General features: G+C 58.5%; 2 protein-coding genes across 2 annotated transcripts; one reads left to right on the forward strand and one right to left on the reverse strand.

Annotated features, from left to right (window-relative positions):
- Positions 1 to 216: 216 nt before the first annotated feature.
- On the reverse strand, positions 217 to 8,189 carry LOC136569908 (zinc finger protein 850-like). Its single transcript, XM_066570261.1, has 5 exons — positions 7,820 to 8,189; positions 5,594 to 7,511; positions 4,458 to 4,755; positions 3,243 to 3,477; positions 217 to 2,773 (listed from the first exon to the last, which is right to left on the reverse strand). The coding sequence occupies exons 2-5, from the start codon at positions 7,495 to 7,497 to the stop codon at positions 783 to 785; spliced, it is 4,428 nt and encodes a 1,475-aa protein (XP_066426358.1). The 5' UTR covers positions 7,498 to 7,511; positions 7,820 to 8,189; the 3' UTR covers positions 217 to 782.
- MCOLN1 (mucolipin TRP cation channel 1) lies at positions 7,968 to 20,948 on the forward strand. Its single transcript, XM_066570405.1, has 14 exons — positions 7,968 to 8,373; positions 8,896 to 9,125; positions 9,707 to 9,874; positions 10,536 to 10,686; positions 11,771 to 11,852; positions 12,145 to 12,241; positions 13,080 to 13,179; positions 13,916 to 14,022; positions 15,072 to 15,221; positions 15,531 to 15,632; positions 16,444 to 16,566; positions 17,675 to 17,881; positions 19,361 to 19,500; positions 20,823 to 20,948. The coding sequence occupies exons 1-14, from the start codon at positions 8,358 to 8,360 to the stop codon at positions 20,857 to 20,859; spliced, it is 1,710 nt and encodes a 569-aa protein (XP_066426502.1). The 5' UTR covers positions 7,968 to 8,357; the 3' UTR covers positions 20,860 to 20,948.
- Positions 20,949 to 21,930: the final 982 nt, after the last annotated feature.

Here is a 21,930-nt window from a genome sequence, read left to right on the forward strand (position 1 = left end):
CAATCCAGAGGGATCCCAGAATTTTGGGGGGGGCCCAGTCCAGATGAATCCCAAGATTTTGGGGGTCAAATCCAGGGGGGTCCCAGGGATTTTGGGGGTCCCAGCCCAGGAGGACCCCGAGATTCTGAGGGTCCCAGGATTTTGGGGGATCCCATTCCAAGGGACCCAGCATCCCCCTCATCCCCTGGAAGATCCCCCCATGTCTCCATCCTCGTCTTCGTTCAATATCTTTATTATTCAGATTTAGAAAAGACAAAGAGAAATAAAAAGAAAATCCCAGGCCGTGGGGAGACAGGAGGACGGGGAGCCCTCAGCCAGGTGTCCCCCAAACAGGGATCAAGGTGGCTCTGCCCACCTGGGCTCACTGGGGATCAATCCATCATGGGGGATGGATTCATGTTGGAGAAGACATTCGAACCTATCTAGTGTTGCTTAAAACCACCAAAAGATGGAAAAAATTGAGATTTTTCTGGGTCAGAAGTTGACAAATCTGCTCTCCACAAGAGAGAGAGCCAGGGGGAGCCAGGAGGATGAGGAGCCCTCAGCCAGGTGTCCCCCAAACAGGGATCAAGGTGGCTCTGCCCACCTGGGCCCACTGGGGACCATCCAGAGCAGATCTTCCCATGGGGGATGGATTGGTGGTGGAGAAGACCCCTCTGAGGCAATCAAGAGCTGCTTGAGACCACCACAAGAGTGAAAAACTGAGATTTTTTTCAAGGGATCAGAAGTTGACAAATCCGGGAGGACGTGGCGCCCTCAGCCAGGTGTCCTCCAAACGAGGATCAGGAGGGCTCTGCCCACCTGGGCTCACTGGGGACCATCCAGGGTGGATCCTCCTGGGCAGGACGGAGCTGGAGCAGCGCGTGAAGCTCTCCCCGCGCTCTGGGCTGCCCGCAGTGCTGGCTGCACTGGTGCTTGATCAAGTTGCAGCTCTGCGAGAAGCTCTTCCCGCACTCCCCGCACTCGTAGGGCCTCTCCCCCGTGTGGCACCTCTGGTGGGCCACCAGCCCCGAGCTCTGCGAGAAGCTCTTCCCGCACTGCCCGCACTCGTAGGGCCGCTCCCCCGTGTGGCTCCTGTGGTGCACAATGAGGCTGAAGCTGGCGCTGAAGCTCTTCCCGCACTGCCAGCACACGTACGGCCTCTCCCCGGTGTGGATCCTCCGGTGCTTGACCAGGCTCGAGTTGTGCTTGAAGCCCACCCCGCAGTCGGGGCAGCGGAAGGGCCTCTCGTCCGTGTGGATGCGCTGGTGCAGGAGGAGGTCGGACGTGGTGTGGAACCTCTTCCAGCACTGGCCGCACTCGTAGGGCCTCTCCCCGGTGTGGATGCGCTGATGGACGACGAGAGCCGAGTTGTTCTTGAAGCTCTTCCCGCAATCGGGGCAGCAGAACGGCCTCTCCTCGGTGTGGGTGCGCTGGTGCTTGAGGAGAGACGAGCTGGTGTAAAACCTCTGGTGGCACTGATCGCACTCGTAGGGCCTCTCCTCAGCGTGGTCCCTCTGGTGGATGATCAGGCTGGAGCTCTCCTCACACTCCCCGGCGTGGATGAACTGGGCCTTGACCGGGCTGGAGTCGTCACCGAAGCCCATCCCACACTCGGAGAGGTGGAACGGCTTCTCCTCGGCGTGTGAGCCCTGGTGCACCACGAGGTCCCCGACGCTCTGAAACCTCTGACCGCACTGCTCGCACCCGTAGGGCTTGTCCCCAGCGTGGCTCCTCTGGTGGACGATCAGGTTGGAGCTGTTGGTGAAGCCCTTCCCACACTGCGGGCACTCGTAGGGCCGCTCTCCCGTGTGGCTCCTGTGGTGGACGATCAGCTGGGAGCTCCTGCCGAAGCTCTTCCCGCACAGCCCGCACTCGTAGGGCTTCTCCCCGCTGTGCATCCTCTGGTGGATGACCAGGTAGGAGCTGGTGTTGAAGCTCTTCCCGCACTCCCCGCACACGTAGGGCCTCTCCCCGGTGTGCACGCGGCGGTGCGTGGTGAGGGTGGAGTTCTCCCTGAAGCCCTTGCCACAGTCAGGGCAGCGGAACGGCCTCTCCTCGGTGTGGATGCGCTGGTGGCTGCGGAGGGTGGAGCTGCTCTGGAACCTCTTCTGGCACACGTCGCACTGGTAGGGCCTCTCGCCCGTGTGGTTCCTCTGGTGGACGATCAGGTGGGAGCTGGTGCTGAAGCTCTTCCCGCACAGCCCGCACGCGTAGGACCTCTCCCCGTTGTGCATCCTCTGGTGGACGATCAGGTAGGACCTGGTGTTGAAGCTCTTCCCGCACTCCCCGCACTCGTAGGGGCGTTCCCCGGTGTGGATTCTGCAGTGGCGGATCAGGGACGATCTCCACCTGAAGCTCTTCCCGCACTCCGAGCACTTGTGGGGCTTCTCCTGCCCATCCTGGAGCTGCTCATGGACCTCCAGCTCTGAGCTCTGACCCTGGTCCAGGGTTGGTTCTTCCCCCTCAGATCCCGGGTGTTCCTCCATGTGGTTCCTCAGGTGGACAATCAGGTGGGACCTCTTGGTGAAGCTCTTCCCGCACTCTGAGCACTTGTGGGGCTTCTCCTGCCCATCCTGGAGCTGCTCCCGGAGCCCCAGCTCGGGGCTCTGAGCCCCTCCCTGGCCCAGGCCGGCTCTTTGCCCCTCGGATCCCCGCGCTCTGCGTTTGCAGCCCCTCCTGCTCAGGCATCTCCGCGGCTTCTCCTCCCCGCTGGCTTCTCCCTGCGCCCTGGAGCCGCTCAAAACGGCCTCGGCCACCGGCTCCTCGCTGCTCTCCATGCTCAGCTCCTGCTCTGGGGGAGGAAGGACAAGGACACCATGGGATTGGCCCCGTGGGGACAAGGACACGATGGGATTTGGGATTTGCCTCCATCCAAGTTCAGGATGGGATTTACCCCACAAGGAAAATTTGTGATTTGCCCCTATCCAAGGACAGGATGGGGTTTGGGATTTGCCCCACAGGGTCACGATGGGGTTTGGGATCTGCCCCACAAGTTCACGATGGGGTTTGGGATCTGCCCCACAGGTTCACGATGGGGTTTGGGATCTGCCCCACAAGTTCAGGATGGGGTTTGGGATCTGCCCCACAGGTTCACGATGGGGTTTGGGATCTGCCCCACAGGGTCAGGATGGGGTTTGGGATCTGCCCCACAGGGTCACGATGGGGTTTGGGATCTGCCCCCCTCCCACAGGGCAGCACCAGGCGATGCCCCAGGGCTGGAGCAGCACCGAGGGGCAAAGGGGCCCTGCCTTCCTCCTCACCTGCCTGGGGCTCCCGGGCCGGGCTCCTCTTCCTCACAGCCTCCTCCTCCTCCTCCTCCCCGGGGCCCGGGTTTGGCGCTGGGGGCTCCCGGCCTGGGGCAGAACAAGGCCTGAGCCCTTTGCTGCTGCTGCTGCTGCTGCTGGAGGCCTCAGGGCCCCTTCCAGCCCTGAGATTCCCTGAAAAATCCTCGGGCTGGGATTTTGTTTTCTTTTTGTTTTCTCCCCTCCTGAGAAGCTGAGGAAGCCTCAGAGGAAAAGAAAAGCAATAATTATCTGCTGCTGTGGAATGCAACAGGCCCAGCTCCGATTGGTCCACGCTGGTTGTTTTTAATTAAGGGCCAATCACGGTCAGCTTTTGTTATGATTCCTTTTCTATTCCTTTCAAGCCTTCTGATGAAATCCTTTCTTCTATTCTTTAGTACAGTTTTAGTATATCTAGTTCTTTTAATATAACATATATAATAAAATAATAAATATAATTTTATTGTATATTAATATATATAGTTTCAATACATAATTTTCTTTTAATATAATATATATCATAAAATAATAAATCAGCCTTCTAATGAAATCCTTTCTTCTATTCTTTTAGTATAGTTTTAGTATATAATTTTCTTTTAATATATCATAACATACGTATAAATATATATATAAAATATATAAATACATAAATAAATATAGCATAAAATATATATGAATAAAGATATATAATAAAATAATAAATCAGCCTTCTGAAGAAATCCTTTCTTCTATTCTTTAGCATAGTTTTAGCATACAATTTTCTTTTCGAGTAACATATACCATAAAATGCAATATATATTACATTTTAATGTAATATATACATTAAAACAATACATTTAAATGTCATATACATCATAAAATGTAAAATTAAATCAGCCTTCTGAAACACAGGATTCTCGTCTCTTCCCTCGCCCTGGGACCCCTTGAAACCACCCCCAGCCTCCCGCATCCCTCGGGGCTGCCCCGGGCTCCGGGATCGCTCCGGGGCTCCCGCGGTCCCCCCCGGCTCTCCCGGGCATCCCCAGGGCCGAGATCGCCCCCGAGACCGCCCGGACCGGGCGATGCCACCGGGGACCCCCCCAAAATCCCTCCCCAGGGACATTTCGGGCTCGGCTTTGGGGTCCTGGCCCCCAAAAATCCCTCCCGGAGCCCCCCCCGCCATGGGTTCGGGGCGAGCTCCCCCTCCCCGCTCACCTGCGGGCTCCGGGGGCGATGCCGGCGGGGCCGGGGCAGCTGCGGCCGGAGCGGGGACGGGGCCGCTCCTCCTCTTCCTCCTGCTCCTTCTGCCGCTCCTCCTCCTCCTCTGTCCCTCCTCTTCCTCTTCCTGGTCCTCCTTGTCTCCCTCCTCCTCCTCCTGCTCCTGTGTCCCTCCTCTTCCTCCCGCTCCTCCTCCGCTCCCCAAAGCAGCCGCGCTCTGCCCCGGGCGGGTTCCGAGAGCGCTTTCCCTGCCGGTGCCGCCGTTACTGGGAGCGCTGGGAGGGAACTGGGGGCGCTGGGAGGGAACTGGGAGCGCTTTCCCTGCCGGTGCCGCCGTTACTGGGAGCACTGGGATGGAACTGGGAGCGCTTTCCCTGCCGGTGCCGCCGTTACTGGGAGCGCTGGGAGAGGAACTGGGAGCGAGCAGCGCCGGGCGGCGGGCGGGGCCAACCCGAATGGGCGTGGTTATGTAAATCCGGGAGCGATGGCGCGCTAGGATTGGTGGGCGGGAGGAGCGCGGGGTTCGCTCGGTGACGTCAGGGCCGGGGGCGGAGCGTCCGGTGTGAGGGGACCGGGAATGGCGACCGGGAATGGGGACCGTGGGGTGCCCAAAGCCCTGAGGAACCCCCGGATCTGTCCCAGGAACCCTCAACTCCCTCGGAGCCAGCGTCCCCCTCATGCCCATCCTTGTTTTAGTTCAACGTCTTTATTTTCAACCTCAGATTTAGAAAGGACAAAGAGAAATAAAAAGAAAATCCCAGGCCATGGGGAGCCAGGAGGATGAGGAGCCCTCAGCCCTCAGGTGTCCTCTAAACAGGGATCAAGGTGGCTCTGCCCACCTGGGCCCACTGGGGACCATCCAGAGCAGATCCTTCCAATGGGGGATGGATTGGTGGTGGAAACCACCAAGGCTATCTAGTGTTGCTGAAGACCACCAAAAGAGGTAAAAAATTGAGATTTTTCTGGGTCAGAAGGTGACAAATCCAGGAGGATGAGGAGCCCTCAGCCAGGTGTTCCCCAAACAGGGATCAAGGTGGCTCTGCCCACCTGGGCCCACTGGGGACCATCCAGAGCAGATCCTCCCGTGTGGGATGGAGCTGGAGCAGCCCACGGAGCTCTTCCCACCTCAGTGCTGGCTCTCCAGGTGTCTGGTCATGCTGCAGCTCGTGGTGAAGCCCTTCCCACACTGGGGACACTGGAATGGCTTCTCCCCGGTGTGGCTGCGCTGGTGGATCACCAGGTTGGACTTGTGCCTGAATCCCTTGCCGCAATCGGGGCAGCAGAACGGCCTCTCCTCGGTGTGCATCAGCTGGTGGCTGAGGAGATGGGAGCTGGTCAGGAACCTCTTCTTGCACTGCTCACACTCGTAGGGCTTCTCCCCGGAGTGGCCCCTCTGGTGGTAAATCAGGTGGGACTTGGACATGAAGCCCTTCCCGCACTGCCCGCACTCGTAGGGCCGCTCCCCGGTGTGGATCATCTGGTGGGTGAGCAGGTAGGACCTGGTGGTGAAGCTCTTCCCGCACTTCCTGCACTCGTAGGGCCTCACCTCGGTGTGGCACTTCTGGTGCACGATCAGGCTGGAGCTCTGCGAGAAGCTCCTCCAGCAGTACTCGCACTCGTAGGGCCGCTCCGCGTGGCTCCTCTGGTGGGCAAACAGGTTGGAGCTCTGCGTGAAGCTCTTCCCGCACCGCCCGCACACGTACGGCCTCTCCCCGGTGTGGATGCGCCGGTGCTTGACCAGGCTGGACTTTTGCCTGAAGCCCCTGCCGCAGTCGGGGCAGCCAAACGGCTTCTCCCCGGTGTGGATGCGCTGGTGCTCGGCCAGGAGGGAGCTGGTCGGGAAGGAATTTTTACACTGCCCGCACTCGTAGGGCCTCTCCCCGGAGTGGGTGCGGCGGTGCCTGACCAGGGCCGAGTTCTCCTTGAAGCTCATCCCGCACTCGGGGCACGGGAAGGGCCTCTCGCCCGTGTGCGAGCGCCGGTGGACGACGAGGGAGGAGCTGCTCTGGAACTTCTTGTGGCACTGCTCGCACTCGTAGGGCTTCTCCCCAGTGTGAGTCCTCAGGTGGCTGCTCAGGTGGGACTTCCAGCTGAAGCTCTTCCCGCACTGCTGGCACTCGTAGGGCCTCTCCCCGGTGTGGATCCTCCTCTGGTGGAGAAGCAGCTGGGAGCTCCAGCTGAAGCTCTGCCCACACTCCCCACACTCGTAGGGTTTCTCTCCGGTGTGGATTCTGCTGTGCTCCAACAGGTTGGATCTCCACCTGAAGCTCTTCCCGCACTCCGAGCACTTGTGGGGTTTCTTCTCCTCCCCATCCTGGAGCTGCTCATGGAGCCCCAGCTCTGAGCTCTGACCCTGGTCCAAGGTGGGTTTTTCCCCCTCAGATCTCAGCTGTTGCCCCGTGTGGATTCTGCAGTGCTTGATCAGGGATGATCTCCACATGAAGCTCTTCCCACACTCCGAGCACTTGTGGGGCTTCTTCTCCTGCCCATCCTGGAGCTGCTCACGGAGCCCCAGCTCTGAGCTCTGACCCTGGTCCAGGGTTGGTTCTTCCCCCTCAGATCCCGTGTGGCTCCTCTGGTGGGCAACCAGGCAGGATCTCCTCTTGAAGCTCTTCCCGCACTCCGAGCACTTGTGGGGCTTCTCCTGCCCATCCTGGAGCTGCTCCCGGAGCCCCAGCTCCAAGTTCTGAGCCCCTTCCCCACCCAGGGGAGGCTTTTCCCCCTCAGACCTCGGCTGTTCCCAAGTGTGGATCTTCTGGTGCGCAACCAGCTCGGAGCTCCTGCTGAAGCTCTTCCTGCGCTCCGAGCACTCGTGGGGCTTCTCCTGCCCATCCTGGAGCTGCTCCCGGAGCCCCAGCTCGGGGCTCTGAGCCCCTCCCTGGCCCAGGCCGGCTCTTTGCCCCTCGGATCCCCGCGCTCTGCGTTTGCAGCCCCTCCTGCTCAGGCATCTCCGCGGCTTCTCCTCCCCGCTGGCTTCTCCCTGCGCCCTGGAGCCGCTCAAAACGGCCTCGGCCACCGGCTCCTCGCTGCTCTCCATGCTCAGCTCCTGCTCTGGGGGAGGAAGGACAAGGACACCATGGGATTGGCCCCGTGGGGACACCATGGGATTGGCCCCCGTGGGGACAAGGACACCATGGGATTGGCCCCGTGGGGACAAGGACACCATGGGATTGGCCCCCATGGGAACAAGGACACGATGGGATTGGCCCCACAAGGACACCATGGGATTTGCCCCATAAGGACACGATGGGATTTGCCCCCATGGGGACAAGGATGGGATTTGCCTCCCCTGCCCCCCAAAATCCCTCCCGGAGCCCCCCCCGCCATGGGCTCGGGGCGAGCTCCCCCTCCCCGCTCACCTGCGGGCTCCGGGGGCGATGCCGGCGGGGCCGGGGCAGCTGCGGCCGGAGCGGGGACGGGGCCGCTCCTCTTCTTCCTCCTGCTCCTTCTGCCGCTCCTCCTCCTCCTCTGCCCCTCCTCTTCCTCTTCCTGGTCCTCCTTGTCTCCCTCCTCTTCCTCCTGCTCCTGTGTCCCTCCTCTTCCTCCCGCTCCTCCTCCGCTCCCCAAAGCAGCCGCGCTCTGCCCCGGGCGGGTTCCGAGAGCGCTTTCCCTGCCGGTGCCGCCGTTACTGGGAGCGCTGGGAGGGAACTGGGAGCGCTTTCCCTGCCGGTGCCGCCGTTACTGGGAGCGCTGGGAGGGAACTGGGAGCGAACAGCGCCCGGCGGCGGCTGCAGCCGGCGCGGGGAGGGCGTGGTTATGCAAATGAAGCTTTTAGGGGGTGTTCGATTCGTATGGGCGTGGTTATGCAAATGAAGGAACAATGGCGCGCTGTGATTGGTTGGCGGGAGGAGGGCGTTGTTTCCTCTGTCACGTGAGGGCTGTGGGGGAACCGGAGCGATGGCGGCGGCCTCCGGTGAGGGAGAACCGGGAACGGGGACCGGGAACGGGGACAGGGACCGGGAGTGGGGACAGGGAGCGGGGACAGGGAGCGGGAATGGGGACAGGGAATGGGGAGACCGGGAACGGGGACAGGGAGTGGGAATGGAGACATGGACCGGGAATGGGACCGGGAGTGGGGACCGGGAATGGCACCGGGAGTGGGAGGAGGGCCTGCGAATGGGTACGGGACCAGCCGGACACAGGGCAGGGATTACCGGGAACCGGGCGGGACGAGGGGACAGCAAAGACCCAGCCGGGGGTGATTAACGGGTACAGGGGACAATGAGCACCGGGCAGAGGGGACACCGGAACGACAGGGGGGGACACGGGGACAGCGGTGACACCGGGGACAGGGAGTCCGGGCCGGGGCAGGTAACGGGGACAGGGGACACCGGGAGAGGGGGGGACACCGAGCAGCGGGGACACCGAGCAGCGGGGACACCGGACCGAGGGGGTGACACCGGACCGAGGGGGTGACACCGGCCGGTGTCCCCAGAGACCGAGCGGCTGCTGAGCCGCAGCCCCGGGTACGGCACGGCCGAGGCAGCGCCGGTGCCGGTACCGGGAAAGGAGGAGGAGGAAGAGGAGGAGGAGGAAGAGGAGGAGGAGCTGCGGCGGCGCCTCAAGTATTTCTTCATGAGCCCCTGTGACAAGTACCGGGCCCGCGGCAGGCGGCCCGTGAAGCTCGGGCTGCAGCTGGCCAAGATCGTCCTGGTCACCGTGCAGGTGACACCGGCGGGGACAGCGGGGATGATGGGTGGGGGACAGAGGGGACAGCGGGGATGGCAGCACAAGGGGCTGGGACAGCAGCAAGGGCACATGGGGACACTGGAGAGGGGACACAGGGACATGGGGACACCAGGGAGGGGACACAGGGACACCGGAGAGGGGACACAGGGACACGGGGATATGAAAGAGGGGACACAGGGACATGGGGACACCAGGGAGGGGACACAGGGACATGGGGACACTTTGAAAGGGACAATGGAGTCCCCCGGGACAGTGTCACTGTGGTGGGATGGGTGGTGACAGAGGTGGTGGCCTTTGTCCCCAAGCATGGGATGACACCGTGTTGGGGTGAAACACGGTGGTGTCACCATGGTGGGACAGACCCTGACCGTGGTGGCCTTTGTCCCCAAGCTGTGGCACCGATTTGGGACAAAGCACGGCAGTGTCACCATGGTGGGACAGGCGGTGACAGGGGTGGTGGCCTTTGTCCCCAAGCTGTGGCACCAATTTGGGACAAAGCGCGGCGGTGTCACCATGGTGGGACAGGCGGTGACAGGGGTGGTGGCCTTTGTCCCCAGCTGATCCTGTTTGGGCTCAGCAACCAGCTGGTGGTGGCCTTCAAGGAGGACAACACAGTGGCCTTCAAGCACCTGTTCCTCAAGGGCTACGAGGACGGCGCCGATGACGCCCAGGCCATCTACACCCGCGGGGACCTCCTGGAGCACCTGGGCTTCGTCCTCGAGCAGGTGGCACGGGGACACTGCACAGGGCTGGGGACATCGGGAGGGGCTGGGGACACTGCACAGGGCTGGGGACATCGGGAGGGGCTGGGGACATCAGGAGGGGTTGGGGACACTGGGAGGCTTTGGGGACATCAGGAGGAGTTGGGGACATGGTGGTGGTTTGGGATTGTGGAGATGTTTTGGGGCCATGGAGGTGTTTTGGGGCCATGGAGATCTTTGGGGACACAGAGCTGTTTTGGGGACACAGAGACGTCGTGGGGCCATGGGGATGTTTGGGGACACTGAGGTGCCACCTCCATCCCCGTGTCCCCGCAGTACCTGGCTGTCCCCAACGTGTCCCTGGGCCACCACGTTTTGGGGACACAGAGATGTTTTGGGGCCATGGAGATCTTTGGGGACACAGAGATGTTCTGTGATCATGGAGCTGTTTTGGGGACACAGAGATGTTGTGGGGCCATGGGCATGTTTGGGGACACTGAGGTGCCACCTCCATGCCCGTGTCCCCGCAGTACCTGGCTGTCCCCAACGTGACCCTGGGCCACCACGTTTTGGGGACACAGAGATCTTTGGGGACACAGAGATGTTGTGGGGTCACAGAGATCTTTGGGGACACAGAGATGTTTGGGGACACTGAGGTGCCACCTCCATGCCCGTGTCCCCGCAGTACCTGGCTGTCCCCAACGTGTCCCTGGGCCATTATGCCTACGGTGGCCCCGGCGGTGGCCCCGGGCTGCGGCTGTGCCAGCGCTTCTTCCGCAGGGGCGACATCGACCCCGAGAACGACACCTTCGACATCGACCCCAGCGTGGCCACCGGTGCCGGCGGCGGGGCTGATGGAGGGGTTGGGGTGTGGGGTTGGGGTTTGGGGTGTGGGATTTGGGGTTTGGGGTGCAGGGTTGGGATTTGGGGTGCAGGGTTGGATTTGGAGCTGGATTTGGGGGTTGGAGTTGGGAGTTTGGGTTTGGGGTTTTCAGTTTGGGAGTTGGGATTTGGGGTTGGATTTCGGGTTTGGGGTTTTCGGTTTGGGATTCGGGGTTTGGATTTGGAGCTGGATTTGGGGGTTGGAGTTGGGAGTTCGGGTTTGGGGTTTTCGGTTTGGGAGTTGGGATTTGGGGTTGGATTTGGAGCTGGATTTGGGGGTTGGAGTTGGGAGTTTGGATTTGGGGTTTTGGGGTTGGGTTTGGGGTTTGAGGTGCAAGGGTTTGGGATTTGGGGTTGGGTTTGGAGCTGGATTTGGGGGTTGGAGCTGGGAGTTTGGGTTTGGGGTTTTCGGTTTGGGAGTTGGGATTTGGGGTTGGATTTCGGGTTTGGGGTGCAGGGTTTGGGAGTTGGGATTTGGGGGTTGGATTTGGAGCTGGATTTGGGGGTTGGAGTTGGGAGTTTGGGTTTGGGGTTGGATTTGGGTTTGGGGTTTTCGGTTTGGGGTTTGGGATTTGGGGTTGGATTTGGAGCTGGATTTGGGGTTTGGGGTTTTTGGTTTGGGAGTTGGGATTTGGGATTTGGATGTTGGGATTTGGGGTTGGATTTGGAGCTGGATTTGGGGGTTGGAGCTGGGAGTTTGGGTTTGGGGTTTTCGGTTTGGGAGTTGGGATTTGGGGTTTGGATGTTGGGATTTGGGGTTGGATTTGGAGCTGGATTTGGGGGTTGGGGTTGGATTTGGGGTTTGGGTTTTGCGGTTGGATTTGGGGTTGGAATTGGGAGTTGGAGTTGGATTTGGCGTGTGAGTTTTGGGGTTGGATTTGGGGTTGGATTTGGGGTTTGGGATCACGGGTTTGGGATTTAGGATTTAGGGTTCTGGATGGTCCTGGAGCACTCCCAGTGGTCCAGGCCCCATTGGGATCACGGGTTTGGGAAGCCCCAGGGGCTTTGTGCTCCCTGACCCCCATCCCAACCCCACAGAGTGCCTGGGGCTTCACCCCGGGGACCCCCAGCCCCCCGTGCTGGACGGCCCCGACAGCAACTTCACCCTCCAGTTCCACAGGTACGCCCCAAAAACCCCAAAACCCCCAAAATTCCCCCAAACCCCACCCTGAGCCCTTGCCCGTCCCCAAATCCCCTGTGTGGGGTTTTGGGGTGAAATTTTCCCTTTCCTGTGGGGTTTTTTTGGGATTTTGGGGTGGAATTTTCCCAGGATTTTCTGGGATTTTGAGGCGGAATTTTCCTGGGATTTTCTGGGATTTTGGGGTGGAATTTTCCCAGGATTTTTTTGGGATTTTGGGACGGAATTTTCCCAGCATTTTCTGGGATTTTGGGGTGGTTTTTTGTCCCCTCAGGCTGATCAACGTCACCGTGGAGTTCCAGCTCAAGGCCATCAACATCCAAACGCTGCTGAACCACGAGATCCCCGACTGCTACACCTTCAGTGTCACCGTCAGTGTCCCCAAGTGTCACCGTCAGTGTCCCCAGTTGTCCCCTCAGTGTCCCGAAGTGTCCCCAAACACCCCTGAGTGTCCCCAAATATCCCAAAGTGTCCCCAATTGTTTCCTAAGTGTCCCCAAATATCTTAAAGTGTCCCCTGGGTGTCCTCTTAGTGTCACCCCCAGATACCCCTGAGTGTCCCCAATTGTCCCCTCAGTGTCCCTAAATGTCCCCAAGTGTCCCCATCGTGTCCCCGTCATGTCCCCGTCGTGTCCCTCTGTCCCTCATCTGTCCCTCTGTCCCTTGGCTGTCCCCCTGTCCCTCTGCGGGCCCCGGGGGCAGCCAGCGAGTGCTGTGACAGTGACAGTGACACTAATGGTGACTGTGGCAGTGACAGTGACAATGACAGTGACAGTAATGGTGACAGTGACAGTAATAGTGACAATGACAGTGACAACGGCAATGACAATAACAATGACAGTGACAATGGCAATAACAGTGACAGTGACAACGGCAATGACAATGACAATGAAAATAACAGTGACAGTGACAGCGCAATGACAATGACAGTGACAGCGACAATGATGTTGACAGTAAGAGTGACAGTGACAGTGACAATAACAGTGACAATGACGTTGACAATGATGGTGACGGTGACAGTCACAGTGACAGTGACAATGACAGTGCAGTGACAGTGACAGCACAGTGACAGGGACAGTGATAGTGACAGCACAGTGACAGGGACGGTGACAGCGACAGTCACAGTCACAGTGACGGTGACAGTGACCGTGAGAGTGACCGTGACACTGACAGTGACGGTGACGGTGACAGTGCCACCCCGTGTCCCCAGGTCACCTTTGACAACAGCGCCCACAGCGGGCGAGTGCGGATCCGCCTGGACACGCGCGCGGCCATCCGGGAGTGCCACCACCCCTCGCTGCCCGGCACAGGTGACACCGGGTGACAATGGGTGACAATGGGTGACACTGGGTGACAATGGGTGACACCGGGTGACACTGGGTGACACTGGGTGACACTGGGTGACAATGGGTGACACCGGGTGACACTGGGTGACACTGGGTCCCTGGGAGTGCCACCACCCCTCGCTGCCCGGCACAGGTGACACCGGGTGACAATGGGTGACAATGGGTGACACTGGGTCCCTGGGAGTGCCACCACCCCTCGCTGCCCGGCACAGGTGACAATGGGTGACACCTGGGAGGTGACACCAGGCCAACAGGCTGTGGGACACCACCTGTCCCTGGGAGGTGACAACTGATCTGTCCCTGAGCTGTCCCTATCCCCACGGTGACAATGACACCGCGGTGTCCCTGTCCCCGCGGTGTCCCCTGTCCCCAGGAGGTGGCAGTGACCACCGGGTGTCCCTGCAGGTGACAGGGTGTCACAGGTGCCAGTTTGGTGTCCCCTCAGGTGCCAGGTGTCACAGGTGTGACAGTGGTGTCCCCTCAGGTGTCCCCTCAGGTGTGCCAGGTGTGACAGTTTCGGTGTCCCCTCAAGTGCCAGGTGTCCTAGGTGTGACAGTGCCAGTTTGGTGTCCCCTCAGGTGTCCCAGGTGTCCCAGGTGTGACAGTTTCGGTGTCCCCGCAGGTGCCAGCTGGGTGTCACAGGTGTGACAGGTGTGTCCCCTCAGGTGTGCCAGGTGTGACAGTTTCGGTGTCCCCGCAGGTGCCAGCTGGCGGCGCCTGGCGTTTGACGTGCTGGTGGTGGCCGTGTCCTCGCTGTCCCTGGTGCTCTGCGCCCGCTCCATCGCCCGCGGGCTCCAGCTGCAGCGGGTGCGCGGGGAATGGGGGAATGAGGGGGGATTTGGGGGGAATTTGGGGAATTTGGGGGAATTTGGGGGGATTTGAGGGAATTTGGGGGGAATTTGGGGGTTTGGGATTGATGGGGTTTGGGGGGGATTTATGGGATTTTGGGGGGGGTTTGGGGGATTTTGGAGGATGGGATTGATGGGATTTGGGGTTTGGAATTGATGGGTTTTGGGGGAGCTTTGGGGTTTGGGGGGATTTTTGGGATTGATGGGATGGGGCTGGGTGTGGATGGGGGGACGTGGTGGGGTAGGGGCAGGGGGAGGCGGTGCCACCACAGCGAGGTGACAATCGTGGTGTCCCCAAAAGAGTTCAGCCGGTGCCTGTGGGGTGACAGTGACAGCGACAGTGACAATGACAGTGACAATGACAATGACAGTGACAGTGACAGTGACAGTGACAATGACAGCGACAGTAACAGTGACAATGACAGTGACAATGACAGTGCAGTGACAGTGACAGTGACAATGACAGTGCAGTGACAATGACAATGACAGTGACAGTAACAGTGACAATGACAGTGACAATGACAGTGACAGTGACAGTGACAATGACAGCGACAGTGACAGTGACAATATCAGTAACAGTGACAATGACAGTGACAATGACAGTGACAGTGACAATGACAGCGACAGTGACAGTGACAATGACAGCGACAGTAACAGTGACAATGACAGTGACAATGACAGTGCAGTGACAATGACAGTGACAATGACAGTGACAGTGACAATGTCAGTGACAATGACAGTGACAGTGACAATGACAGCGACAATGGCAGCGACAATGACAATGACAGCGACAGTGACAATGACAGTGACAGTGACAATGACAGTGACAGCGACAGTGACAGTGACAGTGATAGTGACAGTGACACTGACAATGACAGTGACAATGACAGTGCAGTGACAATGACAGTGACAGTGACAGTAACAGTGACAATGACAGTGACAATGGCAGTGACAGTGACAGTGATAGTGACAGTGACAGTGACAGTGACAATGTTGGTGTCCCCTCAGGAGTTCAGCCGGTTCCTGCGCCGTCACCGCGGTGTCCCCGTGTCCCTCTCGGACCGCCTGGAGTTCCTCAATGGGTGGTACCTGCTGCTGGTCACCAGCGACCTCCTGACCGTGCTGGGCACCGTGCTCAAGATCGGCATCGAGGCCAAGGTCACCACCCCTGGGGACACTGGGGACACTGGGGACAATGCCACCCCCTGGGGACACTGGGGACAATGGGGACAATGGGGACAATGGGGACAGTACCACCCCCTGGGGACACTGGGGACACTGGGGACACTGGGGACACTGGGGACAATGGGGACAATGGGGACAATGCCACCCCCTGGGGACAATCGGGACAATGGGGACAATGCCATCCCCTGGGGACACTGCCAGCCTGGGGACAATGGGGACAATGCCACCATGGGGACAATGGCCTGGGGACAGGGTGGTGGCACTGTCCCCGTGTCCCCCCAGAACTTCTCGGGGTACGACGTGTGCAGCATCCTGCTGGGGACATCGACACTGCTCGTGTGGGTCGGGGTCATCCGGTACCTGACCTTCTTCCAGAAGTACAACGTGAGTGGCACCTGTGGCACCCGTGTCACCTGTGTCACCTGGGGACGGGGGCAGGGACAGGGGACATCGTGGGGGGACAGGGGACAGTGACAGGAACAGGGACATCACGGGGTCGGGGTCATCCGGTACCTGACCTTCTTCCAGAAGTACAACGTGAGTGGCACCTGTGGCACCTGTGGCACCTGTGGCACCTGGGGACGGTGACATTACCTGGGGACAGGGCCAGGGTCAAATCCCCTTTTTCCTCAAATCCCCTTTTTCCTGCCCCAGATGCTCCTTGTCACACTCGGGCTGGCGACAGTTCCTGTTTTTCCCGCCCCATGCGTGGATAATCCCAATTTTCCCACCCCAAACCCCATTTTCCCACCCCAAACCCCATTTTCCCACCCCAAACCCCCGTTTTTCCCACTCTGCTCGCGGACAATTCCCGTTTTTCCCAATTTCGCCGTTTTTCGCCCCAGATCCTGATCGTGACGCTGCGCGTGGCGCTGCCCAACGTGATGCTCACCCTACACGTGGATCATCCCAATTTCCCACCCCAAATCCCAATTTTCCCACCCCAAATCCCAATTTTTCCACCCCAAACTCTCGTTTTCCCACCCCAAATCCCCGTTTTTCCCGATTTCGCCGTTTTTCGCCCCAGATCCTGATCGTGACGCTGCGCGTGGTGTCTCCAACGTGATGCTCACCCTACACATGGATAATCCCATTTTCTGTCCCAAATCCCCATTTTCCCACCCCAAATCCCAATTTTCCCACTCTGCTCGCGGACAATTCCCGTTTTTCCGGATTTCGCCGTTTTTCGCCCCAGATCCTGATCGTGACGCTGCGCGTGGCGCTGCCCAACGTGATGCGCTTCTGCTGCTGCGTGGCCGTGATTTACCTGGGGTATTGCTTCTGCGGCTGGATCGTGCTGGGCCCGCACCACGTCAAGGTGGGTCCAGGTGTCCCCAAATTTTGGGGTTTGGGGTCAGGAGATTCCCAAATTTTGGGTTTGGGGTTGGGGGGATTCCCAAATTTCACTTTCGGGTATTGGGTTCTCCAGTCCTGGTTTTGGGTTTGGGTTCCCTCCCAAATTCTGGTTTTGGGGTCAGGAGATTCCCAAATTTTGGGGTTGGGGTTGGGGGATTCCCAAATTTTGGGGTTTGGGGTTGGGAATATTCCCAAATTCTGGTTTTGGGATTGGCGGATTCCCAAATTTCACTTTCGGGTGTTGGGATGTTCTCCAGTCCTGGTTTTGGGTTTGGATTCCTTCCCAAATTTTGGGGTTTGGGGTTGGGATGTTCTCAAATTCCAGTTTTGGGGTTGGGGGATTCCCAGATCCATGGATGAAATGCAGGTGACACAAGTGACACACAGGTGACACAGGTGTGACAGGTTATAGGTGACACACAGGTGACCCAGGTGTGACAGGTGTGACACAGGTGTGACACAGGTGACACAGGTGACACACAGGTGACAGGTAACAGGTGTGACAGAGGTGTGACCCAGGTGTGACAGGTGACACAGGTGTGACACAGGTGTGACCCAGGTGTCCCGTCCCCAGTTCCACTCGCTGTCCATGGTGTCCGAGTGTCTCTTCTCCCTGGTCAATGGGGATGACAGGGATGACACAGGTGACACAGGTGTGACACAGGTGTGACACAGGTGTGACACAGGTGTGACACAGGTGTGACACAGGTGACACAGGTGTGACCCAGGTGTCCCGTCCCCAGTTCCACTCGCTGTCCATGGTGTCCGAGTGTCTCTTCTCCCTGGTCAATGGGGATGACAGGGATGACACACGTGACACAGGTGTGACACAGGTGTGACACAGGTGTGACACAGGTGTGACACAGGTGTGACACAGGTGACACAGGTGTGACCCAGGTGTCCCGTCCCCAGTTCCGCTCGCTGTCCATGGTGTCCGAGTGTCTCTTCTCCCTGGTCAATGGGGACGACAGGGGTGACACACGTGACACAGGTGACACAGGTGTGACACAGGTGTGACACAGGTGTGACACAGGTGTGACACAGGTGTGACCCAGGTGTCCCATCCCCAGTTCCGCTCGCTGTCCATGGTGTCCGAGTGTCTCTTCTCCCTGGTCAATGGGGACGACATGTTCGCCACCTTCGCGGCGCTGCGGCCCAGCGGGGCCCTGGTGTGGCTCTTCAGCCAGGTGTACCTGTACTCCTTCAGCGCCCTCTTCATCTACATGGTGCTCAGCCTCTTCATCGCCCTCATCACCGGCTCCTACGACACCATCAAGGTGAGCGGGACAGGTGGGAGCTCACCTGGCTGTGGCATCACATGGGTGTGGCATCACATGGGTGTGACATCACCTGGGTGTGGCATCACATGGGTGTGACATCACCTGGGTGTGACGTCACCCGGGTGTGACATCATCTGTGTGTGTTATCTTACCTGTGTGTGTTATCTCACCTGGGTGTGTTATCTCACCTGGGTGTGACATCACCTGTGTGTCACATCACCTGGGTGTGACATCATCTGTGTGTGTTATCTTACCTGTGTGTGTTATCTTACCTGTGTGTGTTATCTCACCTGTGTGTGACATCACCTGGGTGTGACATCACCTGTGTGTGACATTACCTGTGTGTGTTATCTCACCTGACTGTGACATCACCTGGCTGTGACATCACCTGGCTGTGACATCATCTCTGTGTGTGACATCACCTGGGTGTGTTACCTGTGTGTGACATCACCTGGGTGTGACATCACCTGTGTGTGACATTACCTGTGTGTGTTATCTCACCTGGCTGTGACATCACCTGGCTGTGACATCACCTGGGTGTGACATCATCTCTGTGTGTGACATCACCTGGGTGTGTTATCTCACCTGTGTGTGACGTCATCTCTGTGTTATCTGTGTCTGTGACCTCATCACCGGCTCCTACGACACCATCAAGGTGAGCAGGACAGGTGGGAGCTCACCTGGCTGTGACATCACATGGGTGACATCACCTGGGTGTGACATCATCATCTCTGTGTGTTACCTGTGTGTGACATCACCTGTGTGTGACATCCCCTGTGTGACATCACCTGTGTGACATCACCTGTGTGTGACATCACCTGTGTGTGACATCCCCTGTGTGACATCACCTGTGTGTGACGTCATCTCTGTGTTATCTGTGTGTGTGTGACCTCATCCCCGGCTCCTATGACACCATCAAGGTGAGTACAGCGGCTGGGAGCTCACCTGGCTGTGACATCACCTGGCTGTGACATCACCTGGGTGTGACATCACCTGGGTGTGACATCACCGGGGTGTGACATCATCTGTGTGTTATCTCACCCGGGTGTGACATCATCTGTGTGACATCACCTGTGTGTGTTATCTCTCCTGTCCCCTGTGTCCCCTCACCTGTCCTGTGTCCCCACGTCCCCAGAACCAGTCCGAAGGTGACACCTCAGTGTCCCAGCTCCTGTCCCTCACCTGTCTGGTGTCACCTGTGTCCCCTGTGTCCCCAGAACCAGTTCGAAGGTGACTCCCCGGTGTCAGAGCTGCTGTCCCCTGTCCCCTCACCTGTCTGGTGTCACCTGTCCCCTGTCCCCTCACCTGTCTGGTGTCACCTGTCCCCATGTCCCCTGTGTCCCCAGAACCAGTCCAAGGGTGACGCACCTGTGTCCCAGCTCCTGTCCCTCACCTGTCTGGTGTCACCTGTCCCCTGTCCCCTCACCTGTCCCCTCACCTGTCCCCATGTCCCCTCACCTGTCCCCCTGTCCCCAGAACCAGTCCGAGGGCGACTCCCCGGTGTCAGAGCTCCAGGCCTTCATCGCTCAGTGCCGGGACAGCCCCGGTTCTGGAAAGTTCCGCAGGGGCAGCTCCGGCTCCGCCTCCTGCCCCGGCCTCTGCTGCTGCTGCCCCCGGTCTGCAGCCCCACACCTGGGGGGATTTGGGGGGGTTTTGGGACATTTTGGGACATTTTGGGGGATTTTGGGACACTGTGGGGGGAGGTTGGGGGGATTTGGGGACTCTTGGGGGGATTTTTGGGGGATTTTGGGACTCTTGGGGGGGGATTTTTGGGGGATTTTGGGACCATTTTGGGACCTTTTTTGGGGGATTTGGGGGGGGGGGATTTTGGGACCATTTTTGGGGGATTTTGGGGGGTTTGGACGAGGGGGTGTTTTGGGGGATTTTTGGATGTTTTAGGGGGTTTTGGGGGAGGTTTGGGAGGATTTGGGGGCATTTTGGGCGGGAGGGGGGATTTGGGAAATTTTGTGACGTTTTGGGGGGGATTTGGGGACATTTGGGGGGTTTTGGGGAGGTTTTGCAGGGTCTTGGGACACTTGGGGGGGTTTGGGACGTTTGGGAGGATTTTTGGGAGATTTCAGAGGATTTTGGGACATTTTGGGGGGGTTGGGGGATTTTAGGGGCATATGGGGGGATTTTGGAGGGATTTGGGACATTTCAGGGGGTTCGGGAACGTTTTGGGGGATTTAGGGACATTTCAGGGGGTTTGGGGACGGTTTGGGGGATTTTGGGGGATTTGGGGATGTTTTAGGGGGTTTTGGAGGTTTCAGGGAGTTTTGGGACACTTTGGGGGTTTTGGGGTGAGGGTTTGGGGGATTTTGGGATGTTTTGGGGCATTTTGGGGACATTTTTAGGGGTTTTGGGGGTCACTCCAAGGGAGGGGGGTCCTGGCTGGTTTGGGCTCGGTGTCACCTGGGGGGGGAGAATCCCAAATTATCCCAAAATCCACCCCAAATGACCCCAAAACCCAGCCCTAAATGGCCCTAAAGCGAACCCAAAATATAGCCAAAAATGACCCCAAAATCCAGCCCAAAATGATCCCAAAGTGCCCCAAAATCCAGCCCCAAATGACCCCAAAACCCAGCCCTAAATGGCATCAAAATAATCCCAAAATTCAGACCTCAATGACCTCAAAATTATCCCAAAATCCAGCCCCAAATGACCCAAAATTTCCCCAAAATTTGGCCCCAAAATGACCCCAAAAATATCCTAAAACCCAGCCCCAAATGGCCTCAAAATGACCCCAAAATCTGGCCCCAAAATCATCCCAAAATGACCCAAAATGACCCCAAACTCCAGCCCCTCCCTGGGTTTTTGGGGTCCCCCCTCCCCTCCCGGGGTTTTTGGGATCTGGGGGGGTTTCCCTGTGGTCCTGCCCCCCAAAACCCCAAAAAATCCCCAAAAAACCCTAAAAAACCCCAAATTTGTGTCCCCACAGGGCCCCCGTGCAGGACAACGCTCTCCTGGTGAACTGAGGGGACCGAGGGGGGCACCCCAAAAACCTCCAGATTTTTATTTATTTTATTTTATTTTATTTACTGCTTTTACCTGCCCGAGACCCCAAATTTGGGACCCCCGGGATGGATTTTGGGGGGGGTGGGGGGGTAGGGGGGTGGGAATTTGGGGTCCCCAAATCCATTTTGTCCGTGAGTCCCAGATCATTTCTGGGGACATTTTGGGGTCCCTAAATTTGGTTTTGGGGAAATTTTGGAAATCCCAGATCATTTTTGGGGACATTTTTGGACCCCCAGATCATTTTTTGGGGACACTCCCATTTTTTTGGGACATTTTGGGACTCCCCAAATCTGGTTTTAGGGACACTTTGAGATGCCCTGTTCATTTTTTGGGGTAAGTTTGGAACCTTGGCACCCCCAAATCCTTTTTTGGGGACACTTCAGGACCTTGGCCCTGTCCTTGGGGTCACCAGAGCAGCTCTGGCACCCAAAATTTTCCCTTTTCACCCCAAAACGGGGCTGGGGCCATACTTGGGGAGGGGAGTTTGTGTACCCAAGGGGACAATAAAGGTGACCTGGGACACGAGGGCTCTGTGGTGACAATGGGGACACTGGGGTGGCCTTGGGGACCCCCCCATCCCTACAATGGTGCAGCCCTGTGAGAATGTCCCCCCCGCTCCACAGTGGTACAGTCCATCCCCCCTACTCTGAGTGGTACAACCCACTTGTTTCCCCCCCACGCTGCCTTACAGTGGTACCTCCCAGGTCCCCCCATCTCCACATGGTATCTCCCACTTCACTCAGTGGTACCGCCCGCCTTCCCCCGTCTCCACTCAATGGTACCTCCCACTCCCCCTCAGTGGTATTTCCCGCCTCCCCCCATCTCCCCTCAGTGGTACCTCCCACTCCCCCTCAGTGGTATTTCCCGCCTCCCCCCATCTCCCCTCAGTGGTACCTCCCATCTCCCCCATCTCCCCTCAGTGGTACCTCCCACTCCCCCTCAGTGGTATCTCACGCCTCCCCCCATCTCCCCTTAGTGGTACCTCCCACTCCCCCCTCACCGCTGCGTTCCCCCTCTGAGACCTCCCCGTT

Source organism: Molothrus aeneus, unplaced genomic scaffold, assembly GCF_037042795.1.
Source record: "Molothrus aeneus isolate 106 unplaced genomic scaffold, BPBGC_Maene_1.0 scaffold_30, whole genome shotgun sequence".
Lineage (NCBI taxonomy): Eukaryota > Metazoa > Chordata > Aves > Passeriformes > Icteridae > Molothrus > Molothrus aeneus.